Source organism: Tupaia chinensis, unplaced genomic scaffold (assembly GCF_000334495.1).
Source record: "Tupaia chinensis unplaced genomic scaffold, TupChi_1.0 Scaffold143596_1, whole genome shotgun sequence".
NCBI lineage: Eukaryota > Metazoa > Chordata > Mammalia > Scandentia > Tupaiidae > Tupaia > Tupaia belangeri.
In genome coordinates, this window is record NW_006203442.1 from 267803 (window position 1) to 279986 (window position 12184).

Genomic DNA, 12184 nt, shown 5'->3' on the forward strand with positions numbered 1-12184 from the left:
CTCGGCGCGGCGGGGGCTGCGCGCCCGTGTCCTGGCACTGTGCATGGTGGGGGCCGTGTGCCCGTGTCCTGGCACTGTGCGTGGTGGGGGCCGTGTCCTGGCTCTATGCGTGGTGGGGGCCCTGTGTGGTGGGGGCACTGTGCGTGGTGGGGGCACCGCTCTGTGTGCAGTGAGGACTGTGCTCCTGCATCAGCTCTCTCCACCTGGCACCCTCCCTGTGGGTCAGCTCCTCACTGCAAGTCCTCCCGCTAGGCGCAGCCCCTGGTAGCCCAGAGTCTGTGGAGGTGGGAGAGCTGGAGTGCGGCACCACCACTGGGTGGAGGGGACTCAGCGTCCTGCAGGGTCTGAGGAGCTCTGTGACCTCTCTGGGCCACCTAGAAGCCCCACGGGCAAGACCCCTGTCCAAACAGCGCTCGCCTGGGGCCTTCCGTGCAGAGCCAGGACATGGGAGCACTGCCGCTGCTCAGGGCTGGAGTGTGCAGCCCCAGGCCCAGCCCCAGCCCCAGCCCCCCCAGCCACACTCATCACCGGCTGAGGGTGTCCCGTGGGCTTCGGCTTCCTCCCACTGCCGGTCAGGGCATGCTGGACTGCACGGCCAGCACTTCAGTGCTCCTGCCAGCAGAGGGTGCTGGTGACCCTAGCCCTGCTGCCCGTGAGCCCCTGCCCCCAACAGTTGCCCAGAGCTGCCCAGTCCCCAGGAGGCCTCAGCCGCAGTGAAGCCCGAGAGCGCGCCAACCCCAGGTCACTGCTGCCACCAGCCTGAGACCCAGGGATGGGGAGCAGGCCACAGGAGCGCTCAGAGGGGTCTGCAGCACAGGAGACCCCCACGTCTGCCGGGGCGTGTCCACTGGGCCAGGGCAGGGTACCCTTGGGAAAGCCTCCAGCCAGGAGCAGGAGGAGGGTGAGCGGGGGTTCAGGCCACACCTATGGGCCTCCAAGATGGAAGCTGCCCATCCTGCTGGCCAGGCAGCAATAGGCAGGCACGAGTGCAGGGCATGCCAGGCTCCGCAGTCCCCTGGTTAGCATGACCTGCCTAGTCCACGGTCTCAGGAGGCCAAGGTCACCCAGGCACAGTGGATGCTGGGTGGAGCAGGGATCTGGGATCCGTGTGCCTACCCCACTGCGCGCCCAGGCGCACCCACTGGCTCCGGGCGCTCCCCGGGTCTCAGCTGGAGAGCACGGCCCCTGACGGGTCAGGGCAGACACGGCCTAGGGTGAGGGCTGACAGGAGAACCACGCAGGCCGGGCCGGCAGCCTGCACGCTGCTACCCAGGGCCAGAGCAGAGGGGTGCAGCGAGGCTGGGGGCAGGTGGGGCAGGTGGGGCAGGGGCCAGGGCAGGCTGCCCACGCGGCCAGCTGAGTCCCACACCATGCTCTTCGGTTGGGCTCCAGAAATGCCCGGCAAAGGTACCCCTGAACACCCCTGCCCGAGACAAAACACCCATGGAGCAAGGTGCTCAGGCCACCGTGGCGAGAGCCCCAGACGCGGCCCCTGGGGACCCCACTCCCCCTCGAGGGGAGAGACCCCACCCAGGCAGAGGGGACCCCTCCTGGCCGCTGCAGCAGGCAGGCCACACTACCTTGTTGAGCTCCTCGATCCTCCGGATCAGGTACGGGTTGCTGGAGGAGTTCTCGAAGTAGACGTAGTCTGTGAACAGAGAAGGCGTCACCCGCGCGGGCACCTGGCAGCCCGGCCACCCTCAGCCCACTCTCACACCACCCCGTGCTGGGGTGTCCTGGTCCTGACACAGCAGGCCCTCAGGCGGGAGTCCAGCTTGCCCCCTGTGCCAGGGAGCAGGAGGGACAGAGCCGGGACGCCCCAGCACTACCCAGCAAGGAAGCGGCGCATCCCAGACAGCCTGAACCGAGTAGGGGCTGCAGGGCAGGCAGGAGGGGCCATCTCTGCCAGGGCTTGGGCTTAGATCCCCCGGGAGGCCATGGGGGCCAGCCAAGTCTTACAGCAGGGCTGCCCAAGACCCTGTCACAGACCCAGGGAGCCCTTCCTGAGTGGCTGCTGCAGGCCTGGCCATGCGCTGGGCCGGTCATAGCCCCGGGCCCGCACTTGGCCTACTGCCGCTCCCACCAGAACAGCACAGCCGGCCCACACGCCTGTCCACCGGCCACTTTCACCAGAACAATGCACTCAGCGACCACAAAGAATCCGGGCCAGGGCTTCCTGGCTGAGGCAGCACCGAAAGGGGCCTGCTCACCCCGTCGGCAGTGTGGAGTGAGCCGGCTGGACCCCCTGGGTCCCGAGAATGCTCCAGCCCCATGGACATGCACAATCAAATTGTCCAGAGGCCAGAGGCCCCCCTGGAGGGTCCGGGGAGGGCTCAGGCCAGCAAAGCTGACTCCTGGGCCAGCCTCAGCGGCCCTGAAACCTGCACCCATGCACCCGCCCCACTCAGTTCCAGACGGGGACTGGCAAGGAGGCTGGGTCAGAGGAGCCACTGCCTGCCCCCAGACTCAGCCTGTGGCTCCCTCCTGCCGTGATGCAGAACACAGACCTGTGGGTGCATGGCAGGCATGCACGCCTGAGTGGGCACACCCTGCAGACCCAGCCCAGGGTGACACGCACAGGCAGAGTCCAGGTCCAGATCCAGCCGGCTGGAAGGCTGGGGTCATGGCATGAGGACCCCCTCAAGGTTGCCCATCTTTTTCTCATGTAAGAAAAAAAAACTAAAAATGCAGATAGCATAATGGCTACATCGCTGGTCTCCCACGTAGTTGACTGCAGTTCGAGTCCCAGACCCAATGGCAAACACTCACGCCGGGTGTGTGTGCATGTGTGCCCAAGATCCCGAGAGGAGAATGGAGGAGACGGGATTGTGGCATGGCACGCACCCTATAGCAAAAGCCTCTCCAAAACAAACAAACAAACAAACATAAAAAAGCCAACACAGGGACCAAATAATTCTTTAAAGAAGAAGGAATTAAAACCAATTCCAAACAAACTTTCCTGGAAAATAGAAGAGGTGGGAACACTCCCTACTCACAAGGAGTATAGCACCATCCTAATACCAAAACCAGACAAAGACACCACCACAAGAAACCCACATGTCAGGGGCTGGCAGGTAGCATAGTGGTTAAGGGTGCTGGACTCCCACATGGCCAACTGCGGTTCGAGTCCCAGACCTGGCGGCTTGCTGTCTCACTTTCTCTCTCTCTCTGTCTCTCTCTGCTCAAATTAAAATAAATAAAGTTAAATAAAATATTTTAAAAATAGAAAGAAACCCATAGGTCAACCTGCCTCAAGAACACAGACGTTGGGAACCAGCAGTTAGCGTAATGGCTATGTCGCTGGACTCCCACATAGTCGAACGCGGTTCACGTCGCGGACCCGGTGGCTTAAACTCACGCCAGGCGCATGTGCGTGTGTGCCCAAGATCCCGAGAGGAGAATGGAGAAGGGATTGCGGCGTGACCATCCCCCCAGGGGGGTGATTTCTCGCTTTCTGCCTCTCTGTCTCTCTCTGTCTGTCTGGTGAGGCACACGCCCTATAGTGAAAAACCTCTCAAAAAAAAAAAAAAAAAAAGCGCATATAAAAAGAACACAGACGGGCACCTTCTCAAGTCACCCCCAGCACACAGAAGGACATGCCATCTCCACCACCTCGCATCACCTGGGAATCCACGGTTATTTCAGCACTCGGAACTCGGCAATGTAACTCACCACACTGACGGGGTAAAGAAAGACACAGAGCCTCTCAGTAGGCATAGGAGCATGATCCAAGGGACCAGGAGAGGGAGTAATGGTTATGTCACTGGACTCCCACATAGTCGATGGCAGTTCAAGTCCCAGACCCGGCAGCCTAAAACTCACACCAGGCACATGTGTGTGCGTGTCCAACGGATTGTGGCATGACCATCCCCCCTTGCAGGTGATTTCTCACTTTCTGTCTTTCTCTTCTCTCTGGTGAGCACACACACTCTACAGCAAAAAAAAAAAAAAAAAAAAAAAAAAAAACTCTTGAGAAAAAAAAATCCAAATAACAAAAATGTCCAAAGACAACTCCTGAAGAAAACCCTATGCCAACCCGAACAAAAGGGTACTTCCTCAACCCAGCGAAAGAAGTCTATCCACCCGCTGCGTGGCCTCCAACTACAGTGGAAGTACCAGTCAAAACCAGGTGGAGGGAACCAGCAGTTGGCATAATGGCTATGTCACTGGACTTCTACGTAGTTGACCGCGGTTCGCGTCCCGGACCCGGTGGCTTAAAATTAACGCCGGGCGCATGTGCGTCAATGCCCAAGATACAGCGCGAGGATAAGTGTGGGAGGCTGAATAATGACCCCTCCCCTCCTAAAGATGTCTATGGTTAGTCCCTGGAACCTGTTACTTACGTATCAGAAGAACTTTGCAGATGTGATTAAGATAGTGAGCTGAGGGACCAGCAGGTGGGGCGGTGATGAAGGCGCTGGACGCCCACAGGGCTGACCACAGTTCGAGTCCCAGACCTGGCAGCTTCCTTTCTCACTTTCTCTCTCTCACTCTGTCTCTTTCTGGTCAAATTTAAATAAATATATAAAGTTAAAATAATAAAAATAATTCTTTAAAAAATTTCCTCTTAAAAAATAAAAAAGAACCAGGTGGAAACAGGAACTAAGCACGCCTCCACAGATGGTGTGTCTACGGAGAAACCCATCCACTCGGGCACTCACAGAACGGGGCCGCTGTGGTGTCAGCAGGAGGGCACCACAGGGAGGTGGCTGAGACCACGTGCAGGGTCAGGTGTGGCCACCCATGCCTGTGTTCCCAGTTCCCTGGGGGGTGGGCGGAAGGCAGTGACAGCCGTCAGAACCCCCCCTTCCTCATACACCCCCCCTGGAAGAAAAGAAAAAGCTATGAGAGCTAGTGACAGGGCTGGCTCCACGGGGAGCTGGGGCCCGCATGGCCAGGCACAGCTCGAACCCCGGCGTGGCCTGAAACATGCCGGGTACGTGTACACACATGTACATGCGTGCCCAAAGTCCTGACAGGAAGGAGGAAGGAGGGAAAAAGGGCTGTGGGGTGACCACAGCCCCCTGGGTACTTTCCTCCCTGATGTCTTCCCACCAAATGCACCCACCCTCGGACAGAGGGCGAGAGCCGCAGCCAGCAGGTCCGGGGCGCCAGGGGAGCGCACACCGGCGGTGCATGCCATGTCTTCTCTTCAGAGCGCGTGCCTGCCATGAGTGAGGAGAGGAAGTGGACCCCACCCAACAGGGTCTCGACGCTGCGGCCCGCCTGTGCCCCTGGCCAGCGGCCCGGTCCCAAGAACTAGAGCTTCAAAGACAGGAAGCTCTGTGCAGCTCTACGGACGCGGAACTGCAGGGCGCTGGGAGAGCGGCTCCATCGAAGTCCGTGCCGGCGCCTGAAACCCGGCGGCGGTTAGCCAGGGCCCGGCGAGACAGCTGCATCCCACAGGGCGGACGGCGTGGTTAAGTACTGGACCTGGCAGCTTGAGAACCACAGGGCGCTGGGCACCATGCGCGTGCGTGCTCAAAATCTCGAAGGGACAATGGAGGAACAAGGACTGCGGCATGGCCATCACCCCTGGGGATTGCTTTCTTACCCCACCATCCCGATGTCTCTCCGGAAACCACACGCGCCCTAAAGCAAAACTTAAAGAAGGACTCACCATTTACCCATTGCCAAGCCGTCAGTGTGCGGGGCAGCAGGGCGAGCCAGATAGCTGGCTTCTATTTCTGGGAAAAATTCTGAGACGTGCTCACTGCGCACACTGGCCATGTGCTAAGCCACAGGAGGGACCGCAGCTGGGTGCACCTCGTGTCCCAGACGATGGGTCACAGTTCGCCGAGACCCTGCCCCACTTTCCCCAGCTCTGGCCCGTGGCGGGCTCCACCTTGCCTCGCACTAAGTTCGCGTTTCCCAGCTTCAAGACGCTCTTGGCTGCGCGGGGTCCACGGGCCACTCGGAGGTCTGTCCTTCAGTGACTTCAGCCTTGATGAGGACGCAGACAGCCTGGCAGCGCCCGAGTGCGGCTCACCCAGGAGGGACAGCAAGCGGAAGCACGCGCCGTCCTCTCAGGCAGGTGCTGCTCCCATGCCCGGCTCTCTCCAACGGGCCCACGCCTCGACCGCCGCTGCTGCTGCCGCTCGGGACACACTGGTGCCACCGCCTGGCCACAGTGGCCCTTTCCTTGCATGGCTGAGGGTTACCTGGAGGTCTCCCCCCGGATCCCCATGTTCTTTTCTTCTTCCTTTCATTTCTGAACTTATTCCCTCTGTGGGACAGGCAAAGTCCCCAGGCCACGGCCCATCCCAGCCCTGGCAGGCCAGGTCCTGGTGTCCGCACTCCTGGCCTGCCCAGGGCGGCCTCCGGCACACGGAGCGTGGACCCTACGCACTGCCCTTGCCCCCTCGCTGCGGGAGGACGGTGCCTCCTCTCCGAATGGCGTACTTCCAAGAGCTGGGGGCACCGCGCGATGCCAGTCTGCACTTGGTTCCTTTAGCATGGAGTGTCCCTGGGCAGTGGGCGACGTCCTCCACCATGATGCACGTGTCACGGCAGCTCCTGGTCACCGCTCGTCTGCCAGCGGCACTCGTGGCACTGTAAGTGGCTGTGAGCAGTGGCAGCAGCTCGCACCGCGGCCACCGTGACGCGAGAACAGGCTGCACGGCCAGGCTCTCCCTGGCCCAGGCGTTCGTGTGCCAATGAGGTGATGGAGGGGCCACGTTAAGTCCAGGAAGGGGCCGGTCCCCAAGAACACCAGGCAGGAGTGGAGGGTGGGACTGTGGGCCCCGCCCCGCAGAGGGGGAGGGGCTGCGGGCCAAGCTGACGGCCAGAGACCCACGATGTGACCGCTGACGCCTGGGCAACGAAGCCTCTGTAGAAAGCCTCCAGGACCAACGCGGATGGCCGGACACGTGCAGCACCTGTGCCCCATGCGGCCTGCACCGCCGCCTGCTGTCCGCCCCTCCCTCCACACCCCTAACCATCGGCTCGCCAGCTTCTCTAGCAAACCACTCAGGCCCCGACTCACAGCCGTTGGCAGGAGCCCGGCACCGCCTGGGCACAGGAGCGGCAGCCGAGGCGGCCCGGACCTTGTGGACTAAGCCCTCACCCTAGAGAGCCTGGCCATTTCCAGAGTCAGCGTGGGGCGCAGGTGGTCACAGGATGCCATGCTGTCCAGGGCCGACTGGTCACTGGGGAAGCAAGCCCTGCGCGTGGGTGGCAGAGGCGACGCACTCTGTGCTGCCCGAGCGACGAGTGAGAAGCCCCAGTGGTGGCTCTCTCCATCGTGCACACTGGACCCCACCGTCATCAGCTCGAACCAGCCACGAAACAGGGTGGCAGCAGCCTGGCCGTGTCCTGCCCAAACACCATGTCCTGGAAACTGGCATGGCGGGTTCCGGCAGTGTGCCGTGGGTACTCTTCGGCTTTCTCCTGTCGTATAAAAACGCCAAACCCTTTCTGAGCTCCCGGGTCACAAGCAGAGTGTGGCCGGTCCGTGATCCTGCTGTGGGCGACTCCGTGCCGGCTGTCTTCTCCCAGGCTCACCTCGCTCACCTCTGCCGCCCTGCCCATCAGGGCGGACTATCAGAGCTGCCTGGTTTCGTAGATGTCGACAAGCGATCCCAGCCTCCTACTGGGAGCCGGGACAGCCGGGAGAGCAAAGCTGGCTCACAGTGAGAAAGCGAGGCCCGACCCTGCCGTCCGACTTCCATCCACTCTCTAAACTGGCCAGAGATTCGGAGAGGGAGCATGCCCGAGGGGGATGTCCCCACCACGATCCTGCCCCTCCACTTCCCCCCTCTTGTCGCACTGCAAGCACCCGCACACGGACCTGGGGTGTTTTCCAAGCTGTCAGGCCCAGGACTCAGCCGTGCAGGCGGCCCCATCGTGGTGCAGCAGGCTGGCCCTAGCACTGCCTTGGACCAGGAGTAGGAGGACATGGACAGGCACACCACAGACACACAGATGGCGGGGTACAGAGCAGCAGGGGGAGCCCCAAAGACGTGCCTGCAGATTCTGACCGAGACCGCTCACTGGAAAGGACAGACTTTGTTTTACTTTATTCACTTATTTTTTTGAGAGGTTTTTCTATAGGGTGCATGTGCTCACCAAAAGGCAGAAAGCGAGAAATCACCCCCCCAAGGTAGGCCACGCGGCAATCCCTTCTTCTCCATTCTCCTCTCAGGATCTTGGGCACGCACACACATGTGACCCAGTGTGAGTTTAAGCCACCGGGTCCGGGACTCGAACTGCGGTCGACTACGTGGGAGTCCAGCGACACAGCCACTGCACCAGCTGCTGGTCCCACTTTATTCACTTTTTAATGAGAGCACATGTGTGGATGCTCGTCTGTGACAAGGCCCCGTAGCACCCTCCTGCTCCCCACCCTTGGGGCCTGGGTGTGGCGCATATGTCTGCATGGTTTTCCAAGCCCTTCAGCACGTGGCCTCCAACCCTGTAGGGTGTGTCTGTCGCCCCACCGCAGCAGCAGGCCTGCTTTGTATCTCTCTTCCATGACAGAGACACCACAGCCCATGCCCAGCCTGCACTGGACACCCCCTGCCCGGTGTACTCCAGGTGTGAACCCAGAACCTCCCATGCAGGGCTGCGGGGCAGAGTGGCATGTTGATCATGTACCGCCCCTCAGCACAGACAGCCTTTTCTGCTGGCGGTAACCCAAGGAGAATCTCAGGACCAGCAGGTGGCATCATGGTGACATTGCTGGACTCCCACAGGACTGACCGTGGTTGGAGTCCCAGACCAGGGGCTTGAAAGTCATGCCAGGCATGTGTGCATACGTGCCCCAAATCCCAAAAGAATAGAGAAGCGACTGTGGCATGGCTAGCCCCCTCCTGGTCATGATTTCTCACTTTCTGTCTCTGTCTCTGGGGAGCACATGCACCCTATAGCAAAAATCTCCCTTAAGAAAACAGGGACCAGCAGATAGCATAAAGGCTACATCGCTGGACTCCCATGTAGTCGACTGCAGTTCAAGTCCCAGACCTGGTGGCTTAAGTTCACACCGGGCACGTGTGCGTGCGTACCCAAGATCCCGAGAGGAGAATGGAGAAGGGATTGTAGTGTGGTCATTTCTCCTGGGGGGGTGGTGATTTCTCACTTTCTGTCTCTTTGTCTTTCTTGCGAGCACAAGTGCCCTATAGCAAAAATCTCTCTCAAAACAAACAAACAAACAAACAGAAAAACAAGGTGGGACCGGCAGGTGGAATGGTGGTTAAAGGCCCTGATGGGACCAGCAGTTGGCATAGTGGCTATGTCACTGGATTCCCATGTATTTGACCGTGGTTCGAGTCGGACCGGTGGCTTAAACTCACACTGGGTGCGTGCGCGTGCATACCCAAGGTCCCGAGAGGAGAATGGGGGAGAAGGGACTGCGGCGTGGCCATCTTGGGGTGGTGGTGGTATGATTTCTCGCTTTCTGTCTCTCTGGCGAGCGCACAAAAAACCTCTCCCGAAGAAAAAGCTCCTTGACCACGACAGAGGTGCGTGAGCCATGGTCCAGGACTGGCTCAGGCTGTGGGTGGATCATGGTGCAAAGGCCCCTGCTGGGAGTCTGTCTCTGTCTCTCTCACGTAAAAGAAACTTTCTTTTTAAGGATTATTTATTTATTTGATTGCATTTGTTATTATTTTTAAAGAATTATTTTTATTTAATTTTACTTATTCTTTTTTTTTTTTAATTCAACCAGAGGGAGAAAGGGAAAAGGGAAAGGAAGAAGCTAAGCCACCGGGTCCAGGAACGGAGGTCAGCAGTGTGGTGTCCAGTGCCCTAACCACCACGCCGCCCGCCGGCCCTTGTTATTTTCCATCTGACCAGAGAGGAGAAGTGAGAAAGCAAGCCGCCAGGTCTGGGCAGCAATGTGGGAGTCCAGCGCTCTAACCACCATGCTGCCAGCCCCAAGAACTAAACCCCACACCGTAAAAGCTCTACAGTTAAACAAGATTAAAAAACCTCTGAAACTAAGGCGAGGCAGCTTTCCTAAATACTCAAAATGCAGAAACTAGGGGAACGTGCAGGACACGGATCTGAGAAAGTGAGACCCGGGACATAAAGCGAGCCTTCAGCAAGGCAGCCACAAACCGCCCCGGGGAGACCCGAGCAGGCGTCAGAGGCCTGTGGACGGCAGATGAGCAGGGGCCGAGCACCGCTGTCACCAGAGGGCACCAACAGCAGTCCCGGAGACCCCTCCCCAAGTCCACGTGGACAAGAGCGCGCCGGCCACGACCGAGGCCAGACCTCGGCAGAGTTGGCGGGAGCACAGGACGGCACAGCTGCTCGGGAAGGCACCTCTCGGGGCCAGCAGAGGCGTGGAGGTTAAGGCGCTGGACCCCACGTGGCTGACTGCGCAGTTCAAGTTCCAGACCTAGCAGCTTCAAAATGACACTGGGCGCATGTGCGTGTATGTCCCCAAATCCGAAGAGGATGGAGGAGGGGCTGTGGTGCGGCCACCCTCCCAAGGATGATTTCTCACTTTCCCTGTCTCTCTCTGGCGAGAGCATGCACCCTATAACAAAACTTTAAAAAGAAAGAAAGAAAGCTGTCAGGTCCTCATGGTTAAAGACAGGCTCGTGGGACCAGCAGTTAGCGTAATGGCTGTGTCGCTGGACTCCCACATAGTCGACCGCAGTTTGCGTCCCAGACCCGGCTGCTTAAACTCACGCCGGGCGCGTGTGCGTGCGTGCCCAAGATCCCGAGAGGGAGAAGGGATTGCGGCGTGGCCATCCCCCCTGGGGGGTGATTTCTCGCTTTCTGTCTCTCTGTCTCTCTCTATCTGTCTGGCGAGCGCACGCACCCTATAGCGAAAACCTCTCCAAAAAAAAAGAAAAAAAAACAGGCTCGCCATTCAACCTACAACCTCGCTTGCGGGAGGAGTGAGGACACAGGACTAAGCTGGGACATCTGACATGACTCCTGACGTAGACAGAGCGCAACCTGTCCACACTGAGCAAGAGGGAACTAAAACACGAGCTCAGGGGAGCAGATGGCTTAGTGGTTACATCGCCGGACTGCCACAGGGCCGAGTGCAGTTCGAGTCCCAGACCAGGGGCTTGAAACTCACGTGCGGTGCAGTGTGTGCATGCCCAAGATCCTGGGAGAAGAATGGAGGAGAAGGCACTGCAGTATGGCCAGCCCCCGGGGGGATTTCTAACTTTCCCTTTCACTCTCTCTGGTGAGTAGGTGAGTCCTCAGGCAAAAAACTCTACAAAATAAATTAATTAAATAAAATGTAAGCTCATTTTGGTGCAAAAAAGGGTTGAAACCCAGTTTTCATAGTGTGCATTTCCTGCGACCCTTTGGGAGACACCACCATCACCCCTCATTGGGCCAGCAGCGCTGTACCCGGGGCCCAGCAGGCAGCAGCCCCGCCGCCCCCCTGCACCTACACCCCTGCTTGGCCTTTGAGGCACGTGCTGGCCAGGGAGAGAGTGCTGGCCAGGGAGAGAGTGCGAGTCCCGGCAGGGCGGGGCTACAGCACCTCGTCCCCCATTCTTCCACCCTGTCCAGACCTGAGGCACGAACACACATGCACCCAGCATGGTATTCACACCTCCAGGGCTGGGATTTGAACTGCAGTCTGACCCACCAGATGCAGCTGCCTTAACTACCAGGCCACAGGGTCAGCCCCTGGGGAGTATCTAAAGCAGCAAAATTACCAACAAAACGCACGAAAATCCCAGGCGAACCAACCAACCAGGCAAGCCGCTCTCCAGCAGTGCTGGGTCTGGGCCGGCAGCAGGCAGCAGGCTCCAGGCAGCTCAGGCCGCGGTGAGCAGCTCTCGCACGCCTGCGAACACGCTGCTTTTGGGGTCACAAGTGAATTTCTGCAAGTTGGGGGAGCAGGGCTATAAGGCCATAGGAAGCCGGGGAGGAGCGGCTGTGTCCAGGACCGGAGGCTGCGAGCACCGTGGCTGTGCAGCTGTGGCCCAAGGCCTGCGGCCTGGCGTGGGGGCTCCAGCTGGGGGTCCCTGCCGCTCACCCTCGGTCAGACGGGGAACAGGAAGCGAGGGCAGGGCACTCTCCTCTGTCCGACCGGAGTGGAATCCAGGGGACAGGAGCTGTCAGGACCATGTCCCCGCGCCACACTGGGCACCTGTGCCCCGGCTGTCCTGCCAGGGGGCGGGCGCAGACTGCACCTGCAGGTCTTAGAGCCACACGGGGTCATGGAGAGGCTGGGGGGCGTTGTAGGGCAACGGAGGGGGTACAGGGC

The 12184-nt window shown here is 59.6% G+C and overlaps 1 protein-coding gene across 1 annotated transcript in view; it reads right to left on the reverse strand.

Moving 5' to 3' along the window:
* MTA1 (metastasis associated 1) overlaps positions 1–5730 on the reverse strand; it is a gene marked incomplete at its 3' end in the record, with an annotated part of 25216 nt that extends 19486 nt beyond the window's left edge. Inside the window, 4 exon segments of the mRNA XM_027766586.1 lie at positions 1581–1699; positions 4662–4763; positions 5298–5353; positions 5621–5730. Of these exon segments, the coding sequence (XP_027622387.1) occupies positions 1581–1699; positions 4662–4763; positions 5298–5353; positions 5621–5730 (387 nt within the window).
* Positions 5731–12184: the final 6454 nt, after the last annotated feature.